This window comes from Felis catus, chromosome C2, assembly GCF_018350175.1.
Source record: "Felis catus isolate Fca126 chromosome C2, F.catus_Fca126_mat1.0, whole genome shotgun sequence".
Taxonomy (NCBI): domain Eukaryota; kingdom Metazoa; phylum Chordata; class Mammalia; order Carnivora; family Felidae; genus Felis; species Felis catus.
In genome coordinates this window covers 46433002-46454378 of record NC_058376.1, presented here as the reverse complement: position 1 = coordinate 46454378, position 21377 = coordinate 46433002, and the positions used below count along the sequence as shown (strand labels likewise).

The 21377-nt window shown below is 36.8% G+C and overlaps 1 protein-coding gene across 7 annotated transcripts; it reads right to left on the bottom strand.

Moving 5' to 3' along the window:
* Positions 1 to 244: 244 nt before the first annotated feature.
* On the bottom strand, positions 245 to 20072 carry GPR15 (G protein-coupled receptor 15). Of its 7 annotated transcripts, none has more exons than XR_002735854.2 (4): positions 19148 to 20072; positions 8680 to 8794; positions 1268 to 1361; positions 245 to 606 (listed from the first exon to the last, which is right to left on the bottom strand). XR_002735854.2 is itself a non-coding variant. In XM_045036791.1 (3 exons), exons 1-3 carry the CDS (start codon positions 20000 to 20002, stop codon positions 4312 to 4314), a joined length of 1002 nt encoding a protein of 333 aa, XP_044892726.1. In that variant the 5' UTR covers positions 20003 to 20072; the 3' UTR covers positions 3304 to 4311. The 7 variants fall into 7 exon arrangements, 4 of the variants coding, with proteins under 4 accessions (XP_044892726.1, XP_044892724.1, XP_044892725.1 ...); XR_006584991.1 differs by lacking the exons at positions 245 to 606; positions 1268 to 1361 and adding exons at positions 4329 to 4343; positions 18443 to 18543 and having other exon boundaries at positions 18936 to 20072; XM_045036791.1 differs by lacking the exons at positions 245 to 606; positions 1268 to 1361 and adding an exon at positions 3304 to 4343.
* Between the last annotated feature and the right edge of the window lie 1305 nt (positions 20073 to 21377).

Here is a 21377-nt window from a genome sequence, read left to right as displayed (position 1 = left end):
AGTCTCTAGGGAAGGATCTGCTGTATTCTCTGTCCCAGTTTCTGGTAGCTTCCATCATTCCTTGGCTTGTAGATAACATCTTTTCCCTGTGTCTCTTCCCATCATGTTCCCCCTGTGTATGTCTGTGTACAGATTTCCCCCTTGTATAAGAACATCAGTCCTATTGGAACAGAGCCCACCCTAATTTGATTACCCCTGGGAAGACTCTGTCTTCAAATAGGGTCACATCCCAAGGTGCTAATGGTTAGGACTTGAACACATCATTTTTATTGAGGGTCGGGTAGGCACAGTTCATAATAATAACAATACAGTCTGTCAAAACTGTGAATGAAATTGCTCAAAGTTTCTCCGCTACTCAGAACCAAATGTTCTGACTGGGACTTTTCATTGGCATATCCAGAGCGCACCTTTGCTTGTTGTGCTGTTTACTGCAAGCTAGATACAGCCATGTGTCTAAAATGAGTGGTCTTGAGGTGTGGGCTGGCTGGGCTTGGTGTTTTTGGTGTTTTCTCTCTGCCTTTCCCAGTTTCATATGCAAGGGAGGCACCGCTCAGTCAGGGGACGGTGGCCTCGGGCAGAACTGCGACTGATGAAAAATCACAGGACCTGAATGATGGTACATGTTTAGAAATTTGGTTATACAGTACACAACTTTGTGTATCGCAATCATTATTCCCACCTGAAGTTGCTAAGGATGTTCTTTTTCTTTCAGATTAAGCCCTTTCTCTTCTCTAAAAATTACCCAGTGATAACAATAAACGTAACTCCTACTTATATAATCTTCTAACTCTGTGAAAATGATGCTCGACATTTCAAAAAAGTTTTGTATTTCTAAACACAAGAGGATACAAACTTTGTAGTATTATTTGAAGGACTCTCTGGGGCACTTTGATTCACTTAGCCATATTCAAATGTATGGAAACATTTGCTTTACATATCTGTAAAATTAGAAACCCGGGGATTTGCACAATGACACAGTGTCCCAATGCATTTAAAACTCTGCCATTTTACAACGATCACCTAAGCAGCCCCAGGACTGCTGCTTTTATTGCTACCGATGTGGTTGCTACAAATAGCAGCTGAGGTTTATTGAGCACATGTTCTGTGCCAGGCACTGTTCCAGGGGCTTCGCCATGTTTTGACTAATTTCCCTTCCACAGCAACTCAGTAAAGTAGATATCATTCTCTATAATTAAATAAAGAAACTGGGGCACAGGGCCTAAAGGTAAGTAAGTGGAAGAGCTGGAATTCAAATATGGACTCAGACCTCTTAATCTTGCTCTTGATCACCAAAATATATATGTTCTAGGACAATCCATTCCCAAGTCTGTGCCACAAAACAGCAATTTTATTCAAATCTCCTGAAAAAAAAAAAGAAAGAAAGAAAGAAAAAGAAAAAAAGTTTATGTAATTAAAAACATTTGGGAACCACTGCAAATTCCCACCCCTTCTTGTAGACTCATAATGTATGCTATATTAAAAGTTGTGAGAATTCTCCCAGAAAAGAAACCTATATAACAGAATGTAAAATTGAAATTTCAACTAGGCATCAAGATAAAGTAAATGCTGAATTCTCAAGCGAGTTGCTAAGTCACCCTGCACAGACTCTACAAGCAAAATATCTGGGAACCTATTCCACGATTTTTGGATCCTTTCAGAGGAGGAGGTTTTTGTGAGATTTTCTGAGGAAAGACTAGCAGCTGTGCGATGGGGCCCCCACCTTTTCCCCTGGGGAAAGTTGCTGCCTCCAACACCAAGCCCAGTGGCTTCAGTGTGACTACTTGAGGAGATATGTGCTCCCATATTTCAGGGACACTGCAGACTGAGGTCGATGCCCTCCTCGAAACGTAGATGCAAAAGTTGGCTCATTAGCACTTTGGTGGCCAATCTAGGAGCTTGCTGCTGCATGGGGCAAAGATGTCTCATTGCTTCCCATGAGACAATGCAGAGGGTTGTAACTGCTGTGGGGCCCCACGGCTGGCAGATTAAGGGCTACATGGGGTGTAGGGCAGATTAAGGGCATCCTGAGGGAATGAGGAATATCCTTCAGATCTTGAGAGTTGATACTAGAGAGGTCCCCTAGGACCAAAGAACTTCCCAAGTTGGCACAGAAGAATCATCTTCACCATTTGCCCTCTCCAAGGAATGTGAAGGCACTCAGGAAACTAGGGACTATAAAAGAGGAACCTCTTTTCCCTGTGCTTACCTAGGGCTGCCAGATAAAATACAAGATTCTCAGTTAATTTTGAATTTCAGATGAACGATAAACAATTTTTTTTTAATTTTTTTAATGTTTATTTATTTTTGAGACAGAGAGAGACAGAGCATGAACGGGGGAGGGTCAGAGAGAGAGGAAGACACAGAATCCAAAGCAGGCTCCAGGCTCTGAGCTGTCAACACAGAGCCCGACGCGGGGCTCGAACTCACAGACCATGAGATCATGACCTGAGCCGAAGTCGGACGCTTAACCGACTGAGCCACCCAGGCGCCCCAACAATTTTTTATTATAAGTATATCCTCTGCAATATTTGGGTCATACTTATATTAAAAATTATTCGTTATTCATCTGAAATTTAAATTAAGTAGGGATCCTGTATTTTTATCTACAAAATCTGGAAAACTTACCCCCACCCCACCTTTACCCTGGCAGCTGGTGAGTAGGTGAATGGTGAAGGGAAGGAAAGAACAGAAGTTGTTCTGTTTTCTGAATTAATGCTTTTTAAAGAGATTTAAAGGTCTTCCCAAAGAAAAGTAGAAAAGTCAACAGACCTGTCAAGGTCATGCGGCATGGGCAGGGAATCAATCTGCTCACCTACCTCCCCTCTAGTAATTATCAATTCATTCTCTACAGTTAAGACTCTGTTTCTTGGTTTGTCTCGTTCTCTCCCTTTCTCTTTTTTCTTTGCTTGTTTGTTTTGTTTCTTAAATTCCACATATAAGTAAGATCATATGGTATTTGTCTTTCTCCAACTGACTTATTTTACTCAGCATGATACTCTCTAGCTCCATACACGTCATCGCAAATGGCAAGATTTCATTGTTTCTATCATTAATATATATATATATATATATATATATATATATATATATAATATATCACAACTTCTTTATCCCTTCATTTGTTGATGAACACTTGGGCTGCTTCCATAGTTTGCTATTGCAAATAATGCTGCTATAAACATAAGGGTGCATGTATCCCTTTGAATTAATGTTTTTGTATTCTTTGGGGAAATATGAGTAGTGTACTTGCTGGATCATAGAGTAGTTCTATTTTTTTTTTTTTTTTGAGAAACCTCCATACAGTTTTCCACAGTGGTTGCCCCGATTTGCATTTCCATCAACGGTGTGAGAGGGTTCCTTTTTCTCCACATCCTTGCCAACACTTGTTTCTTGTATTTTTTATTTTAGCCATTCTTCAGAACACATTTTGAGAAATTCTGCTTTGTTTCATAACTTTGTGGTATAACTAACTAAAGGGCTATACTGGAGACCTTTGGCTAAACTTTGCTGGTGGACCAGTGTATTAATATATGAGGTCCCATAAACTTTCAGGTAAAAGAAAACCCAACTCAGATGAGCTTAAACAACAAAAGAAATACTTAGGTTCAGGTGACTGGGAAGTCCAAATTCGGGAGGACTTCAGCATTGGTTGATCTAGTAGTTCAGCCATGCCAGGAAGGACTCAGTTTATTTTGATTTGCTTTGTGCTGCTTAGTTTTTCTGTTGTATCTCTTTAGTGTCAACAATGTTAATTTCATTCCAAGACTGGGTCTCTTGCTCCTAATAAGGTTGTTGCAAATTTCAACAGGGACTGGGGTGGGGGGGGTGGAGAGAGCAGTGTTGTCCTAGCATTCCAAATAGCCTGGTTGGCCGATCACATGCTCGCCCTGTAATACCTGTGGCCAGAGGATGGAAGGTACCAAGGACCTGAAGTTTACGGAGTCTTTTCCATGGAACTCAGGGTGGGTTCAACCTTTACCAAAACACATGAGCTGTGTGAGGAAGAAGAGGTAGATGATTGCCTGGGGGTGGAAGCGGAGTGTGAGAATGCATGCTAGGTCAACCAACAAATGTCCAGTACAGCTGGGAATTTAAGTTGCTGTCATTGGCTGCATGCAGGGACAATACTCAAAACTGTTAACAGCCTGCACCCTCTTGGGCACCAGCCAGTCTGAAAAGACACTCTCGTCAGGGGGGGTGCCTAGCTCCCAAAGGCCTCTTGCTTGTAAAGGGTTAACCTTTTGGTTGCTTAATGTTGAAGGGTCCAGGAGCTTTTGAGGAAGATGTCAGAAGGTTTTGATAGGTAGGCACTCAGAGGACGCAGGGAAGTAGCACTTTATTAGCTGAAATAAAAATATGTCCTTATCTTAATTTAATGATGCTTATAATTATGTCCATGTGTACTAGCTCAATGACTTTAAAAGAATACCAAAAAAAAGTTTTGTTTCTGAATAAGATTCTTCACTTAATTTCCTTATTTGAAAAATGAGTGAGTCAAATTAGATGATTTTACAACTCCTTTGACAGCAATGTTTGTGTTATATTCTGTAAAAATATATATAAATAAGCCTTTAATTTTATCTATCATGTACATTGTGACATGTCTGCATTAAATAGAATATTGTAAACAGTTACGCATTTTAAAATGCAGAGAACCAAACTGTCATCTAAAACTTGGCACATTAAATTTAACTGAATTTAAGTCTGAATTTAACTAGATCTTTATGTTGAAATTTTCAAATGTGCTATTTCTAAAGACCCCGAGAGGGTTCTTGTTTCTCATTTTCTGTGTTTTTTGGTAAAACAAGGGGGGAAACTACCATCTAACATGTTAAAAACCATTAATGTTGCTTTGGCCTCAACAGAAGGCAGAGGTACAAAAACAGAAACGGCTAAAGAAAAATCAGAGTTGGATGGAAGCCGTGCATTCACCTGAAGATGGTTCATTGGGGCCACCCAAGGGGAGGGATCGAGAGGGAGGAGCAGCCACGGGCCATTCCCTCTCCCATGGGTCAGTGCCGTCAAGGGCAGAGCTGACGTGCAGTTTGAGAACGTGAGTTTTTCTCCAGGGCTTCGCCTGCCTGCCCTAACCGTCCTGAGAAGCCTTCCGAACCTCTTAGGTCCTCAACTGGCCAGTCATCTCAGATACAAAAAACCACAAGGAAGGAATATTTTCCTAAAATAAATGGAAAATCAGCAACAATGATGATCCTTTTTCCCATTTCATATCCTCTTCCTCATCCCTTCTACGTCCCCCCTCCCCCAATCCCTTGCCCCCATACAGAGTTAATTATTCCAGAGGGCAGTGTTGTTTATAGTCACCAGAACTGCAGGCAAGAGGGAAGAGTATTGTATATGTTTCCTGTTTTTTTCTGCATAGAGACATGCCTAAAATATTTGTGATATTTTGAATTTTTAGACTGAGGATCATTTAAAATATTTGCAGACCTATCTTTGTAGATTTTTTCCCCCTGTACTTTAAGACATCAGAAATGTCAAAGCTGAGAAAGGTTTTGACTTTCAGAGAGAGAACTTTTTGACAACAGCCAATATTTTCTTTTATCTTCAGAGCAAAAAGCTATCCTGGTTTGGTGGAGCCTTAGGTCGCTCCCTCCTTCTTTATACATAATTTCTGATAGATTTATAGGTATACACACATCTGCGTTAATTAAACCAGATGAAAATCATACAGAGACTGCTAAGAAAATACATAGTCACAGGGATTAGGACTGATCATCTTATCCCTTTAAAGGTATTTTCTGTTATGGCAATAGCTAGAACTAAATAATAAATGTATTATAATGCTTTGAATAAAATAGCTTTCAAACATAATTTATAAAATTCGCTGCCCAGAGGCCACAGTAAATTTATTAACCATGAGTGAAGACCCTGTTTTGGGGGGTCTGCATGTTTGGATATGTATACAGTCTGCCTAATATTTAATGGTATATATATATACACACACACACACACATATATGTATATATATATATATATATATATATATATATATATATACATATATATATATATATACTGCAAAAACATCTTCATAAATCTTAAGTCTCCACAATTAAATTATTTTAAATTAAGTTTTTTTTACAATATATATGTATTTGTATCTGTGCATACAGGATTGATAAAGAATTTAAAGACAAAACAAACATTACTCTCATGACCTTCATAAGTTTGCTCATTTATTTAATCCTCAGTAACCCCAAGGAACATAGTGTTACCTTCATTTCACAGGTGAGAAAATTGAGGCAGAGAATGTCAATAACTTGTGCAGTTCACACAGACTTCACCAGTGGTTTGTTGTTGTGGTTTCCAAAACAAAGTTTGCTAATTCTAAAGCCTTTATGTTTTCCATCACCTCGCACCATGTTTTTTTTACTCCATTATTTGAAGGCATTCCTCATTTTAGTTTTCTAGGGATGTGGGTGAAAGGTTGAAAATAGTGGAAAGGTGCAAATAGATAAAATCTAATAATGGTTACAATAGTAACCATCACTATAGTGGTGAGAATTATCACCTAACATGTCATCGACACCTTAAATGTTTTTTTTTTAGTAAATGTTTATTTGGGTTTTTTTGGGAGGGGGAGAGAGAGAGAGAGAGAGAGAACAAGTGGGAGAGGGGCAGAGGGGGGGGGGACACAGAATCCAAAGCGGGCTCCAGGTTCTGAGCTGTCAGGACAGAACCCAAGGCAGGGCTTGAACTCATGGACTGTGAAATCATAGACTGTGAGATCATGACTTGAGCTGAAATCAGACGCTTAACCAACTGAGCCATCCAGGCACCCCCATCAAGGGCTTTTCTTAAGACAGCTAATCAAGATACTTCTCAGAGGCACATTTTTAGAATTCTCGGCTAAATATATGACTTCAGCAGTATGAAAACACACAGAACACTTGTTACTCCAAAGCATAGCATGCTCCATCTTTGACATGTCTGGGAGAAAGCATTTTCCAAAGGGTTCTTTAACTCTAGAAAATTTATATTCTGTCAGAAAAAAATTTTTTTTTCTCTTTATGTGTTCAAGTTTGCAGAGAAACAGACCTCAAGACAGGAGTAGGAAAGATTTATTGAGAGAAGCAGCTAGAGAAGCTGGGGAGAAAGCTTCAGACTGAAAGGAAGATCTGACCACGGTGGAAAAAGAGAGAAAAGGAAGGAGGACTGCATCAGTTTTTTTTCACAGGTTGGTTTATGGATTAAATTAAGTGTGATAACATATGTGAACCATTTAACAGCTCCTTGGTACTAAATGAATACTCCATAAACATGGGTCTCATTCTTAAGCTCCATTTTTAAAAATCGTTGCAATGAGAACCGTAGATACCTGTTACAATTCATCTGCCCTGTGCATTTTTCTTGGTAACAGAACTGTACTGTTACAATGGAAAATTGATGTCAGGCTGGTGGTTCGGCTTCCTTGAGAACTTAGCAAACAATGTTTACACAGCCTCAACGCTAGAAAAGTTTGTAGATAAATCCACATGACAGAGAAAGACGTTAAAAACCAACATTCTTCCTCATATGATTGCTCAAATTAAAAAATCATTCCTTTTATTTTAGAAATCTTTCATTTGGAGGCATTTGCACTTTTCAAGAAATATGTTATTTGCAAATACTTTTCAATAGAGCATTTGGAATAAATGGTATAACTCACAGTCAACTATTATCCAACCAATTCTAATTTGCACTTGATTGAAAAGTTGAAATATTTTAAAATAAGATAAAGAACTGCATCTATACACACAACCTGGCCTGACCTTTGACTTAACGGACAAGCCAATTTAGTAAAAGTAAATTAGAAGCTTTGAACCACATAATGACTTGCTGCATTTGATATGAGAACAAATATGATTTGGTTGAATTTTAATTTATTGAGGCTTTGTCTAAAGTTAAATCATCTCAAAGTTACGGATATTAAACTTAAAACTGAGCATGACATTTAAAAAAATCCTATTTTGACTTTAGAGGAAGAGGTAAAATTGTGCTGAAATATTAATATATGCTTTATGCCACATATGACATTTCTTTTAGCATCCCTTATTATAAACTTTAAGAAATACATATTCATTATAAAAAATGGATAACATTCATAAAAATATTTAAAATTAAAAATGAATCTGTCCTTGGTTCTACTACCTACAACAACTATTGTTAACATTTTAATATCCTTCCTAAATAAAGCAAGCTGAGGTAATTACGCTCAAAAAAATATATATTTAGAAAATTAGTAGCAGGTTTAATGTTGGAACACTATGCTTTCTTATTCTTAAAAACTATGTTTCCTTTTCTTCTTGATTGTGGTCATTCAGTTATTGACCTTATTATCATTTTACTTCAGAACATTCTTAACTGCCCCTCCGAAAAATGCTGCACGGAAATATTATTTCTTAAGTAAAGTAAATGTAAATCAAGTTTCAAATGTTTGGGGCAGTTTATGATGTTACTAATTTGAGAAACCACTATGTTTTTTTTTTAAACTCCTTTTGGAAATCCTTATTAAAATTAGGAAGTCATTTATACAAATGTGCTTTCTGAAAAGTGTAAACAAGTTTCCTGGAATGCAGGAATAGTGTGTATTCAAATTGCTCTCTCTGCACATAGACCAGTGAGTGCAGCTTCTTGGCCTAACAAACAGCACCGAATAGGAAAGACGGTGATACTTACAGTGTCTCATACCAGTTTGGGTGGCAGAGCCCATAGGCACACAGTCTATAGTGGGAGCTTTGGCACTGGATTTATCTTTTCTTCTTGCCATAGGAATATTACAAGAAATCTGTGACTAGAACAAAATGGAAAAATAAAGAAAATGAAACTATAATTCTTCCCTCGTATGTATGTGCTCTGTAAAAAAAAAAAAAATGTTTTCCTGTGAGGGTAACTGTCATAGATGTTACTGTCCTTTAATGTGGGATTGAGTGTGAGAGGGAGTAGAAGGAGACAGCTGTCCATTTCTTACATGCAACATACATTTGATTGCCTATATAAGATGTTTAGTGACCACGGAACAGGATGGAAAATGTCATTTCTAATAAAACGCGATGAAGAGGGAAACATGCTACAAGAAAATATGATTCGTTCGAGATTGTATTTTCAATAAAATGGACTTCCTCTTCCCTTGAGCAATATCTTCACTATTTAGCCACAAATAGGCAGACATTTTGGTGATTTGAGGTATTTGCATTAGAAAAAAATAAGAAACATGTTTGAATTTGAAAAGGAATTGGAGACAGAAAAAAATAAACCAAACCAAGCTTGTAATGTTAACAGAATCTATTGAAAAATCTGGGACTCAGAGGAAAAAAATATGAAGTGGAAAAAGCATGAGTTTTGGAATCACATAGGTAAGCCTAGATTTCATTGAAATCAAGGTTGCATTTTTGGTACACTTCACTAAGAATTATGTGAAGTCTGATTTCTTTGAATCCTATTTCCTTTATCTATAAAATGGAGTTCTCAGCAGTGACTTAACAAGCTCTTAATATGTACCAGATACTGTGCCAAATTCCTTACATTCTCACTTTAATTTCTTAGAACCGCCGTGATCTAAGGCAAGTATAACTGTCCCCATTTTGTAGAGAGAAATAGACTCAGGAATACTGAGAAACTTGCTCACCTTTCACAGACAATAAATAGCAAATTTGGATCTGTGTTCTTTAGCCACAATGCTATACCATGCTCCCTGCAGTAATAGCTGTATTACAATGACTATCACAAGCTAAAGATTTAAATGTTTTATGTCATGGTATTTGAATTAGCTCTGCTTTTTCCAGGTAGTGCCAGAAATAGATTATTAATTGCTGTTGCATTTTCCTTACTTTTTATGGAGATTATCTTCCAATTATGTGACCCATAATGCTGCTTTCATGTCCTCTCAAAAGTACAGAGTCACATCTGTCACATCTGGAATATAGGCTTGGAGTTTGTGAAAAGGTTGACAATATCCTTGCGATCACAGGAGGAATGTTCAACTATCACATGATTATAACTGCAAATCACTAATTTTTATTACAAATCATAATCAGATTTGCACTAAGAAAAGTCTTCCATTTAAATAGGACATAAATGTCACAGAGAGAAGGAAATGACTAGGAATCAAGTGAAAGTTACTATACCACTCATTTTGCTAATCATAATACCACTAGAATGACCTACAAAATTCAAGGAGAATGGAAGGATTCGTGTTCCTAAATGAAGTGTAACTGGTATAGTCTTCTAGCCCCTCATAATTACAACATATTAGAAGTAAAGTAAAAATTAAAAATGGGAATATTTAACATTTGTAAAAATCCTTAAATTTAATTTAAGCCAGAGATGGCATGTTTCTAGGATGTTCTGTTTAGTTCAACAATCATGAATGCCTGATTTGGAATAGGATATAGACATACAAAAATGAAGACATGGCTCTCCCCCTCCCCCTGGGGGAGATCTCTCCCAAGCTCCCAAGCCGGGGGAAAGACCACCAATGATTCCATAGGCAGGTTGCAGGAGCTGCTGTGCTGAGGGAAGGCACTGGGAAACGGGGAATGAATGCTAAAACAGCCAATCTCTCATCACCATTTAAAAATTGTAAACGTGTATGGGGTGCCTGGGTGGTTTAGTGGTTAAGCATCCAACTTCAGCTCAGGTCATGATCTAACTGTTCATGAGTTTGAACCCCGTGTTGGGCTCTGTGCTGACAGCTCAGAGCCTGGAGCCTGCTTTGGGTTCTGTGTCTCCCTCTCTCTCTGCTCCTCCTCTGCTTCTGCTCTCTCTCTCTTAAAAATAAACAAACATTAAAAAAAACTATAGATGTCTGATAGTTCTGAAATTGTTGCTCTTAAGGAAACAAGCACACGTACAGGTAACAGAAAGGCCTTACGAAAGAGAATCAGCAGATATTCGGGAAGGTTTCAAGGCCAATGTAGGGGTTATACTCACTCAGAAATCAGAAGAACCAGAGGACCTGTGATTGCAGAATTGATGTTTTACAACAAATTTACTTTTAGCTACTATTTTTACCTGTGTACTTCATTTTTAAAAAATGGAACTAGCTTTACTTTTTTTTTTTTCCTTAATGCAATATTAATGCATATTCTTTTTGGAAAATACAAGTTATAACAAAAATAAAAATCACAAAAATAAAAATAAAATAAAATATTAAAAATCACCTACATAGTGACGAATAAAGTTAACATTTTGCTGTATAGGGTTCTGGTAGTCCTGTATTCTTATATAAATGAAATAGTCATAAACATGCAATTATTCTGTAGAATATTTGTAGAATAAAATATTCTACAAATAGAATAGGATAGAATATTTGTAGAATATTCTGTAGAAAATTGTACTATTTTGTAGCCTGCTTTTCTTTTGACTTAATTTTATTTAATTTATTATGAAGATTTCTTTCATGTCAGTACATGGTACGGTACTTATAAAGGCTATGTAGTCCTACATTGTAAGGATGTGTAGGAACCTTAATTTATTCAGTCAATTCTCTATCAGGGACATTTAGATTATTTTCACTTTTCTACTTTTGCGAACAATGTTGCAATAAAAATGCATGTACATATATGTTTGCACATGACCATAGTTATATACATAATTACATTAAAATCCTAGAAGTGGAATTGCTTTTTGTAAATGTTTCTAAATTTTCTCTAGCTTAATCAACTTGCACTCAGTAGACTGTCCAAGAATTTCTACCCACACCCCACCCCTCCAATCCTGGTCAACCTCAGTATTTAATGTTTAAATCTTTGCCAATATAATAGGTAAAATTTGTATTTTGTTATTTTAATTTGGCCATCTTTGATTATTAGGCTAAATATTTTCATAAATTTATTGGTAGTATCTTTTCTATATTTGAATTATAGAGTTGAAATTACTGTTATTTATAATCCTAAAACGCTGCATAAGTTATGCACTTCTGCATTTACTTTTTAATTAGAAATAGAGTGGCCATTTCCATCTACCTTTAACTGGTCTGAATCTGTTTTTGTTCTTTTCTTTTTCTTTTTCTTTTTTTTTTTGCTTTAAACATAAAACCACAGGCCAAGTTTCATTTCTCATTTACCACTTCTCCACCTGAGTTGTCAGTTTTGCTTTTGGTCTAAAGTGAGGGTAAGTGAGAGGGCATCTCAATAAATCACTGTCTTTGGGCAAGATTTGTATAGAGTTATCTTCTTTGCATATCTTATTTTAGTTTGTCATTTGAAAATAAATTTAAACTTAATACTGCTCAATGTGCGTTCTCCTGTTTAAAATCATCATTTACACTTGAGACCCTTTTAAAAACAACAAAAGAATTTTTATTTGGGGATGTCAGTGTGAACACTTCTTTAAGGAAATGTGACAACATTTAGGAAACAATCGTGTCAAAATAGCACTTACCTGAAATGACTTGGATATGGACTATTTATGGGCCTTTCCCTAAACATTAGAAAAGATCAAAGAAAGTGATTTGACTTATGGAGCGCCTGCACGGCTCAGTTGTTTAAGCGTCCAACTTCGACTCAGGTCACGATCTCACAGTTCCTGAGTTGGAGCCCCGCGTCCAGCTCTGTGCTGACAGCTCAGAGCCTGGAGCCTGCTTTGGATTGTGTGTCTCCCTCTCTGTCTGCCCCTCTACTGCTCACACTCTGTCTCTCAAAAAATAAATAAATGTTAAAAAATTAAAAAAAAAAGAAAGCGATTTGACTTATAATTATCATTATCTAACAAGCTCTTCTTGAGCATTAGTACTTCATTCTTTTGTTCAAAAAACAAGTAACAATGGGGATTATAAATTCCATGAAGAAACAAGTTCTACTTGTTTACATCCTACAAGAGTCTAATAGTGCTATATATATATATGTATATATATGTATGTATATATGTATATATATATATATATACATATATATATATATAGTAAATTATTGTGGAAACAGGCTACTTGTTCAACCTTTTAATAGGGAATGTGATCCACTTATATTTTTATTGTAATTGTTGATATATTTACATATTTATATATGCCATTTCACTATATGTTTGCTTTATTTTTATTTTCTTTCTTGCACTCTTTCAAGTACTTTAGACTGAGTATTAGCAACAAGATTCAACAGATACTCATCAGCTGCATTTGTACATAACATGTTTGTGTATTTGTGTGTGTGTGTGTGTGTGTGTGTGTGTGTGTGTCTGGGTGTATGTATGAGAAAGTGAGAGAAATTTTGTAAGTGACTGTTATTTGCCTATTTTGAAATCCGTCACTTATGCTAACAAATTTTGGGCTATCATAGTGCATTGTGTACAATAGACACTTTGCAATAACAGTTTGATTTTTTAGTTATTGACTATTTTCAAGGAACTCCACAAGTCTGTGGCATAAAAAGCTTCAATTTAAGCCACTGTCCCCTGATGTGATGAACAAATAACCCATCGGGAAAGGCCCAACACCCAGGATTGACCTTTCGATTCTGTTTCATTTTCTACACCTCATACAGTAGATCTGCACAGGCTACACTGTATTAAGCTTACATGAAGTAATCATATGTTCTTCTAGAATTTGCAGGTTTAGAGATTTGTGACAGTTTTGCCATACAAAGTTCTTAAATACTTTCTATACTCTATAAATAAAAAGAGCAAAGTTGTTTGTTGAAGACTCTGCCCGAGAAAATTTTTTACAAATTAAAAATAGTCTTTTCGTCGCACGTATTTTTTGATGCATAACATTTTATTTCATCTAAAAACATCACAAGAATATTTATATCTCCTGCTTGTATGTAATTAAGAGCAAATGGAAGAGTACATTTATAAAGTACAGGTCATAAAGAATTCTAGCAGGGAGAACCATTTATATTTCATTTTGAACTAATTGTAATATGGAAATGAAATCTTTCTAATTAGAAATGATAGGAGATAGCAAATAAAAATGTTTTTTCCCATCGGTGTTGACATCACGAAGTACTTGTAGATGAAGCCTAACTCTTTGTAGTATGGCAATGATAGGAAACTAGCTAATTATTAAATCTTCTTAATTAGCAAATAAGAAAGTCACTGAGTGATGTCAGATAGATGATGATAACCTGTACTAGATCTGTAGAACATTATAAAAGTATTATGAACATTGTATCATAAATTCTTTAAACGGGCCACTTGCCTAAGTTAACAACAATTCAACTTAATCGCATGTGGTCAACTTTAAAAAGGCCCACCGTAATTTAAAAGATTTTTTTTAACGCTTATTTATTTTTGAGAGAGAGGGAGAGAGACAGCGCGGGAGAGAGCCAGAAAGAGAGGGAGACACTACATCTGAAGCAGGCTCCAGGCTCTGAGCTGTCAGCACAGAGCCTGATGCAGGGCTCAAACTCAAGAACTGTGAGATCATGACCTGAGCCTCAGTCAGATGCTTAACTGACTGAGCCACCCAGGACCCCCTAAAAAAGACAACTGTAATTTTAAAGTACCTTTGGGTCTTAGAAATTTGTTACTTATATAGTTAAATCGAGAACTTTTTACTTTAATAATGTCTGTCAACTAACAGAATAGTTCCCCCCACTTTTAGATTAGTGAATGGGAATTTCATGTAAGTTTACATTTTACTGTGACTTAAGTTGCCATAAGAACCTTCGCTTCATTAACAGTTTGGCACATTGAATATTTAATGTAGGTTTGTTTGTTTGTTTTTTAATGTTGCAGGATGCAGTCTTAGGATGCAATTCCCATTTAGGAAATGTAACTCTACAAAGGAAATGACAAAGATAACCAGAAGTGCCAAGAGTAAGTCACACGTCACTGTTACTGTTGATTTTCCCTGTCCACTTATATGTAAAGTCTAGTCATGATTGTTTACTCATAGACTTGATAAAAACAGAGAATGTTGACTCAAAGAAAAGAACTTAAAATAAAAACCGGCATTTGCAATAGACAAACCATCCCATCCCAATCTCTGTGGAAGGCAAAATCCAATAACCATTTACAAATACTCTGATGGTTGGAATAATCCTCCCGCTTTTTCTCCAGATGACACTTCTTTCTCTCACGGTGCTGGAGGCCATCATCTTGCTAGCTGGCTACACCAGTGGCTCTGCTACAGTAAATTCATAATTCTTCTAATATTGCTTGTCTTTTGTGAATGAGCTCTGCAGGAAAACTGAGACCTCCTGTTCACTGTGGCACACACACCTAATGAGTCATTTCTCACTTTTGAGATTGCCAGGAGGAATAGAGAATGATTGGAGGAGCCAAGATGAATCATAGGAGAAGAGTTCTTTCACTCAGCTCACCATCATACTGTGCATTTCTGCATCTATTTAAAAATTAACTCGTGACCCCCTAGTAATATTCCACCCTCAGTCACGCACATTGGTTTCCTTTAAGACCATTATTCTCACTAGCGTTACTCTCACTCAGAGGTGATTTTGGCTTGTTAGAGGGGACAAATGGTGGGCCTTCCAGAACTATCAGGTTAGTGTTACTCTTTGGGTATGGCCTGAATGGAGTAAATGTGTGTTTGTGATATGTGAACCTTGAGTACATGGATTTTAAACTTAATTACAAGTTATTCAACGACATCTTATACAGACTTTCTTGGAGAACTTTTTTGTGGTGAGTTCAAGAAAAATTGTTTGAGAAATGTTTGGGGGATGACTATCCTTTTATATTTGTCCTTAAAGACCTGGCAGTGGCTTTGGATCACTTTAAAAAATGACAACAAATGAGGTTAATCTGTAGTGATTTCCACATATACTTATTCTTGCTAAGTTTTATTTTGTTTTTCTAACTTTAGATGTAACTGGCCAGATGTGGTTGTTAGGATGTCAGATTAATTTTCTAGAAATTCATGGAAATGTGTGTTGATTTGTTTTACTAATGACATGAAATGACCACAAAGCAGCTCTCAGAATAGTTTGAGATAACAAAAATCTTGATAAGCTATGTTTCTACATGTATCTATATGTATATAAGTATATAAATGAATTTGTCTTAAAATGTGGAAATATCCTGGTTTAAAAATCTGCAAAATGAGACCTGCTGATACAATTTATAATAAGCCTTTTAATGCTATTATAACGTAAATTACATTTCATACCAGAAGACTCCATATATGACATCGTAAAATACCAACTTAATCAAGTTTTGAACTTTTTACTATCAGAGTTATTCTATCTATAAATTTATATCTGCTTGTCCTTCCATCATTGGAACATTATGAGTATAATATATGCAATATGCTAAGATTTTTGTAAGGCATATTCTTAATATTTGTTAAATGAGAGTGATTGTCACTTGATAGATACTGTAGTTTGGAAATTTTCTTTCTTTCTTTCTTTATTTACTCTTATTTTTAAAATTTTTTAGCATTTTTATTTATTTTTGAGAGACAGAGAGAGACAGAGCACGAGCAGGGGAGAGGCAGAGAGAGAGGGAGACACAGAATCTGAAGCGGGCTCCAGGCTCCGAGCTGTCAGCACAGAGCCCGATATGGGGCTCCAACTCACAGGCTGTGAGATCATGACCTGAGCCTAAGTCAGATGCTCAACTGACTGAGCCACGCAGGCGCCCCCGTAGTTTGGAAATTTTAAAGTAACACTCAGTAATTAATAATAGGAACCAATAGCTTTATATAATATAATATTCTTGACAATTCTATAGACATAGATATTACCAACTACTTTAGGTATGAAAAATTACAATGATTTACTCAATGTCCCAACATTAAGAATGAAGCTGAATCTGGGGCGCCTGGGTGGTGCAGTCGGTTAAGCGTCCGACTTCAGCCAGGTCACGATCTCGTGGTCCGGGAGTTCGAGCCCCATGTCAGGCTCTGGGCTGATGGCTCAGAGCCTGGAGCCTGTTTCCAATTCTGTGTCTCCCTCTCTCTCTGCCCCTCCCCCGTTCATGCTCTGTCTCTCTCTGTCCCAAAAATAAATAAACGTTGAAAAAAAATTAAAAAAAAAAAAAAAGAATGAAGCTGAATCTAATAACCCATTTTTTCTCATTTCCTAATAAATACTTTACCTGATTTATTGAGCTATTTTTTAAAAGTAGCATTTCTCAAAGACATTTATTTTCCTGATTAGTAATAGTGCTTTTGCTGATTTGTTTTTATAACATGAATGGCTTCTACCTTTTATATTTTGTTTTTATTTAACTTTAGGAGATCTATTTAACTGTTTTAAATTCAGTTTAAAGTTTTCCAAGAAACCTTATTTCTTATCATTTACTGTCCTTTTTTTCTATATCTATAATAAAGTATTAAAAGCTTTTATAATATCAATGTTAATAACTGTGTTGATAGAAATTAATACAACATAGAAGAATACTTAAATAAGAAAATTATATTTTTATTTAATAAAGGTTAAGAGAAATTAATAAATTAACCAATTTATAAAACAAAACACTGTATTTTCAACTTCTAAATAGATTATGGTATGCCCAATATTTGAGATTTCTTTTAATGTGAAAGATACATGGGATGAGCTTGAATTACCTAGTTTCTGAAAAGATTCTAAGCTTTCTCTGATTTTCAAACCTAATATTTAGAAGTAAAATAGTAACTCATTTGCGTCAACACTGAGGGTCAACACATAACCCACTTTCTCTTGAATCAAAAGATATTTACAATAGTATGTTTTCTGTAGCAAAAGCCTTTTGTGGTTGCTGCTAATTACATGTTTTTCACTTCAAAGTCTTTAAAAGGAATATACATGCAAGTAGACCTAATACATTTTTATTGGGTGAAAGAATTCAGCAAAGTCTCTGGGTTTGGAAAAATGTATATAAAATATCAGTAATATCTTCATTTTGTATTTTTCACTTCAGCTAAATACAGAGCATACTGTCTTCCTATATTACTGAATCAAGTCTTGAAATGATATACACCAAGCAAATGATGCTATAGAAAATGTGTAGCACTAACATTTTAATTAAAATGTAAAATGATAATACACATGGTGATGTAGCTAAGCATTTGAGGACCTCCAATTATATTAGCAGTTACATTTCATTTGATAACTCAATAACTAGTAATTAAAAACATGTAATTAAAACAAAGTCATATCCTAATGTATGAAGTCAATGAAAACAAAAAAGCACAGTAAAACCCTCTTGAAAAGTAGTTACTATGCCATGATAATGAGATACATTTTTACCAATATATCTTATAAGGAAAATAAAGGTCAAACTTTGCCCTGTGCTCTCTTGTTAAAATACTCTAGAAGACCAGGTGATAAAGGAAGTCCTAAATCATAAGCACAATACAGAATGATTTTATCCCCATGAATTTTTTGACAGTCCAAAGTTATTGTGAATGGCTTAGGGTGAAAGATAACATTGGAAGGCAGTAAAGAATCGCCATACAAAGTTTTAAAGATTAAGGCCAGACTCTCGCTTTGTTACTCAGTAATAATTAACTAAAGGGCGCACGTATATTTTTTGCTACCTGTATTGTTAACACATTTCTCACCAGATGAAAGTGGGCAGAATCCTTTAGATGTAGTCCAATTGAAGCCCATTATGAAGGACGGTGTGGGTCAAGGTACCATTGTTCTTGAGAGAGGAAAAGGCCTGAATGTACATAAACAATCATGAAGAAAGGAATTGATCCAAGCCGGCCTTTATGTCAGAGTTCAAGGTCTACAGGAGTCGTATTTTGCCGGGTAAACTAGACTGACCAGAGTTAAAGGCCATTCAGCTAAAAAAAAAAAAAAAAAAAAAAAAACAAAAAAAGGAAAACAAAACAAAACAAAAAAGACAGCATATGGTTTAATTATAGCCATGAACACAGGGACTTTTCATTCATCTCTTTAAAAATAAACTCTTCCTTGTATTCGTGAAGCGATGCGAATATGAATACCAACAGCAATACTTTTTTTCCTTCTTTATCGCTGACACAAATTAAGTCTCCAATCTACTAACAGAGCTTGAAATGTCACAGTGACTTTTAGAGTGACACAGACCTCTTCCTCCTTCTGGCCGAATTTTCCACATGAATGAAGTTGGAGAGAGCCTTGGGGAGGTGACTATCTGATGTCTCAGTGCTGCTCCCAAAGTCATAGTTCTTCAGGCAAGGGAACAAGCAGTGCAAGATAGCCCGGCGGATGTAACTGTCAAAGATATAGTAAATGAAAGGGTTGACACAGCTGTTGGCAAATGCCAAAGGCCCACTCACCTCCATGCCTAGCTGGATAAAAGATGAGGAAAAGTAGACTTCCTGCTGCAACCCAGAGACAATGGCCAGGAGCTTGAAAGTATTGAAGGGCAGCCAGGAGAAGACAAAGGCTGCCACGACAATAAAGATGATCTTTATGGATTTCCTCAGCTTTTTGTTATGTTTTCCCGACTGTTGGTAATGGGCATACAGCTTCCTTGTGATGCAACAATAGCATGTCACAATGCTCACCAAAGGGACAAAGAAGGTAAAAATTAAGGCCACCAGGGCCCAAGTCAGTTTGATTGGAGTAGCGCTCCTCTCTGCACAGTATGGCTTATCATCAATCAGGGTGAGCTCCCTGGACAGAAGAGTAGGCAAACCCAAAAGGCAGGAGATAAACCAGACACTGGCACAGACTCCATATGCACAGTCTCTCCTCCTGAATTTCCTGGATACGGTTGGGCGCATGATGGCCAGGTAGCGGTCAACACTCATGCAGGTGAGCAAGAAGACATTGCAGTGCATGTTGACTGAGATCATGTAGGAGCTGCCTTTGCACAGGAAAGAGCCTGTCCTCCACAGTCCTAAAGATGCTTCTTTATCCACCCAGAGAGGCAACGTGACAAGGAAAATGAAGTCAGACACAGCCAGGTTGATGATGAAGATGTCGATCAGTCTTCGGCTGCCCCGTTTGAAATGCAATGCACTCATGAGGACTAGGTTCCCCAACACTCCCGTCAGGAACACAACTGCGTAGAAGATGGGAAGGAAGACAGATGTGTAAGCAACACGGGAGTGGGTCTCCTCAATATCAGGATTTTGGCTTGTAGCATAGAAATAATCCAAATAAACAGCAGTTGCTTCTGGGTCCATCACTAAGGTCAGCTGCCAGATCCGATTAAGTTTCCTTACCTAGGAAGTTTTTGTATAAAGGTTTAAAATCTCAGGGCAGCTTCTTTTATATAGTGGCTACCTCTTCCCCACCACCCCCACCACCCCACCCCTTAAAAGATCTTGGGACAAGCATAAAAACAGAGATTAAAAAACGCAGTTTCTACCAATCCTCAGAAAGAACACCACCCTGGTTGGTGTTTGGTGGTTGTGGTTGTGGTTTTCTTTATTTGCATTTGCCCTGGAGACGGGGGTGCTTTCTTGACTTCTGTCTTCAAGATATTCAGTTTGTTTATTTAAATCCAGAAATTAGGAAACAAATAAACTTTTTTTCCTTACCTACTTTAAAGACATCCTTTGCTTTTCTGACACTGAAAATCCTTTTGATCTGGTTTTCTGTTTCACAAACAAGGTACTATTTTCTTTTAAAATTTTAAGGTGGTGATGACAAAGATAGTCCTTTTATTCACATCCCTGGTAAAAGGGAGGAAAGTAGTCTTTCACTGCAGAAAGAGTGAATTGAAAATTTCCCAAATCATACCAGTCTACATCTACAGCAAACATAATGATTCTAATTAGGGTATGAGATTCTTTCCCCTTAATTGCTTCTTTCACTTTATACAAAATTAATCCTGTTTCATTCAATATGTTTTTAAAAATTCTCAAGAGACTGGGACCATGTCTTGTGCTGTTAATATTAGTTTTAAAAATTTTCCACTGTCATTAGCACAGTACCTTGCACGTGATAGGTCCTTTGGAAATGTCAATTTACTTGAATTATTCAGGAAAACTCTTGGTTTTGTGATCTAGTGTAATCAACAAGTATGTATTCATTGTGGTTCAACTGCAGGCATTGTTGTTATTTATGTAGCTTACAAACAGGTTTAGAAATGGCAAACTGCTATTTTTACACTCTTTTTAAAATTTATTTATTGTGTGTGTGAGAGAGAGAGAGAGAGAGAGAGAGAGAGAGAGAGAGAGCGCGCATGAGCGGGGGAAGGGCAGAGAGAGCGGGTGAGAGAGAGAATCCCAAGTAGGCTCCACACTGTCAGTGCAGAGCCCTACGTGGGGCTCCAACCCATGAACCATGAGCAGAAATCAAGAGCGGGCCACTCACTCAACTGAGCCATCCAGGCACCCTACACTCCTATCTGCTTTGTAATTCAACCAGCAAAGTTCCTTTTTGTTAGAATAAACATCCTTGATCAGGAGATTTTCTCTCTACCTCCAAGTAACTCCCCTTCATCAGACTCTGGGTCCCCCCCCATCTTGTCTTTTTCATACCTCACTACTGGAGCAGTGATTTTTCAGCCTTTGACATGTGACTTATTTTTAAGTACCTCCACAAACCAGTGAA

Coding starts and splice junctions, on each gene's coding strand:
- GPR15 (XM_045036789.1), bottom strand. CDS start 20,002: ATGGACCCAGAAGCAACTGCTGTTTATTTGGATTATTTCTATGCTACA. Junction 8,795..19,147: donor TTATCCAGCTAGGCATGGAG/GTGAGTGGGCCT, acceptor ATTTTGTTCTAG/TCACAGATTTCTTGTAATAT.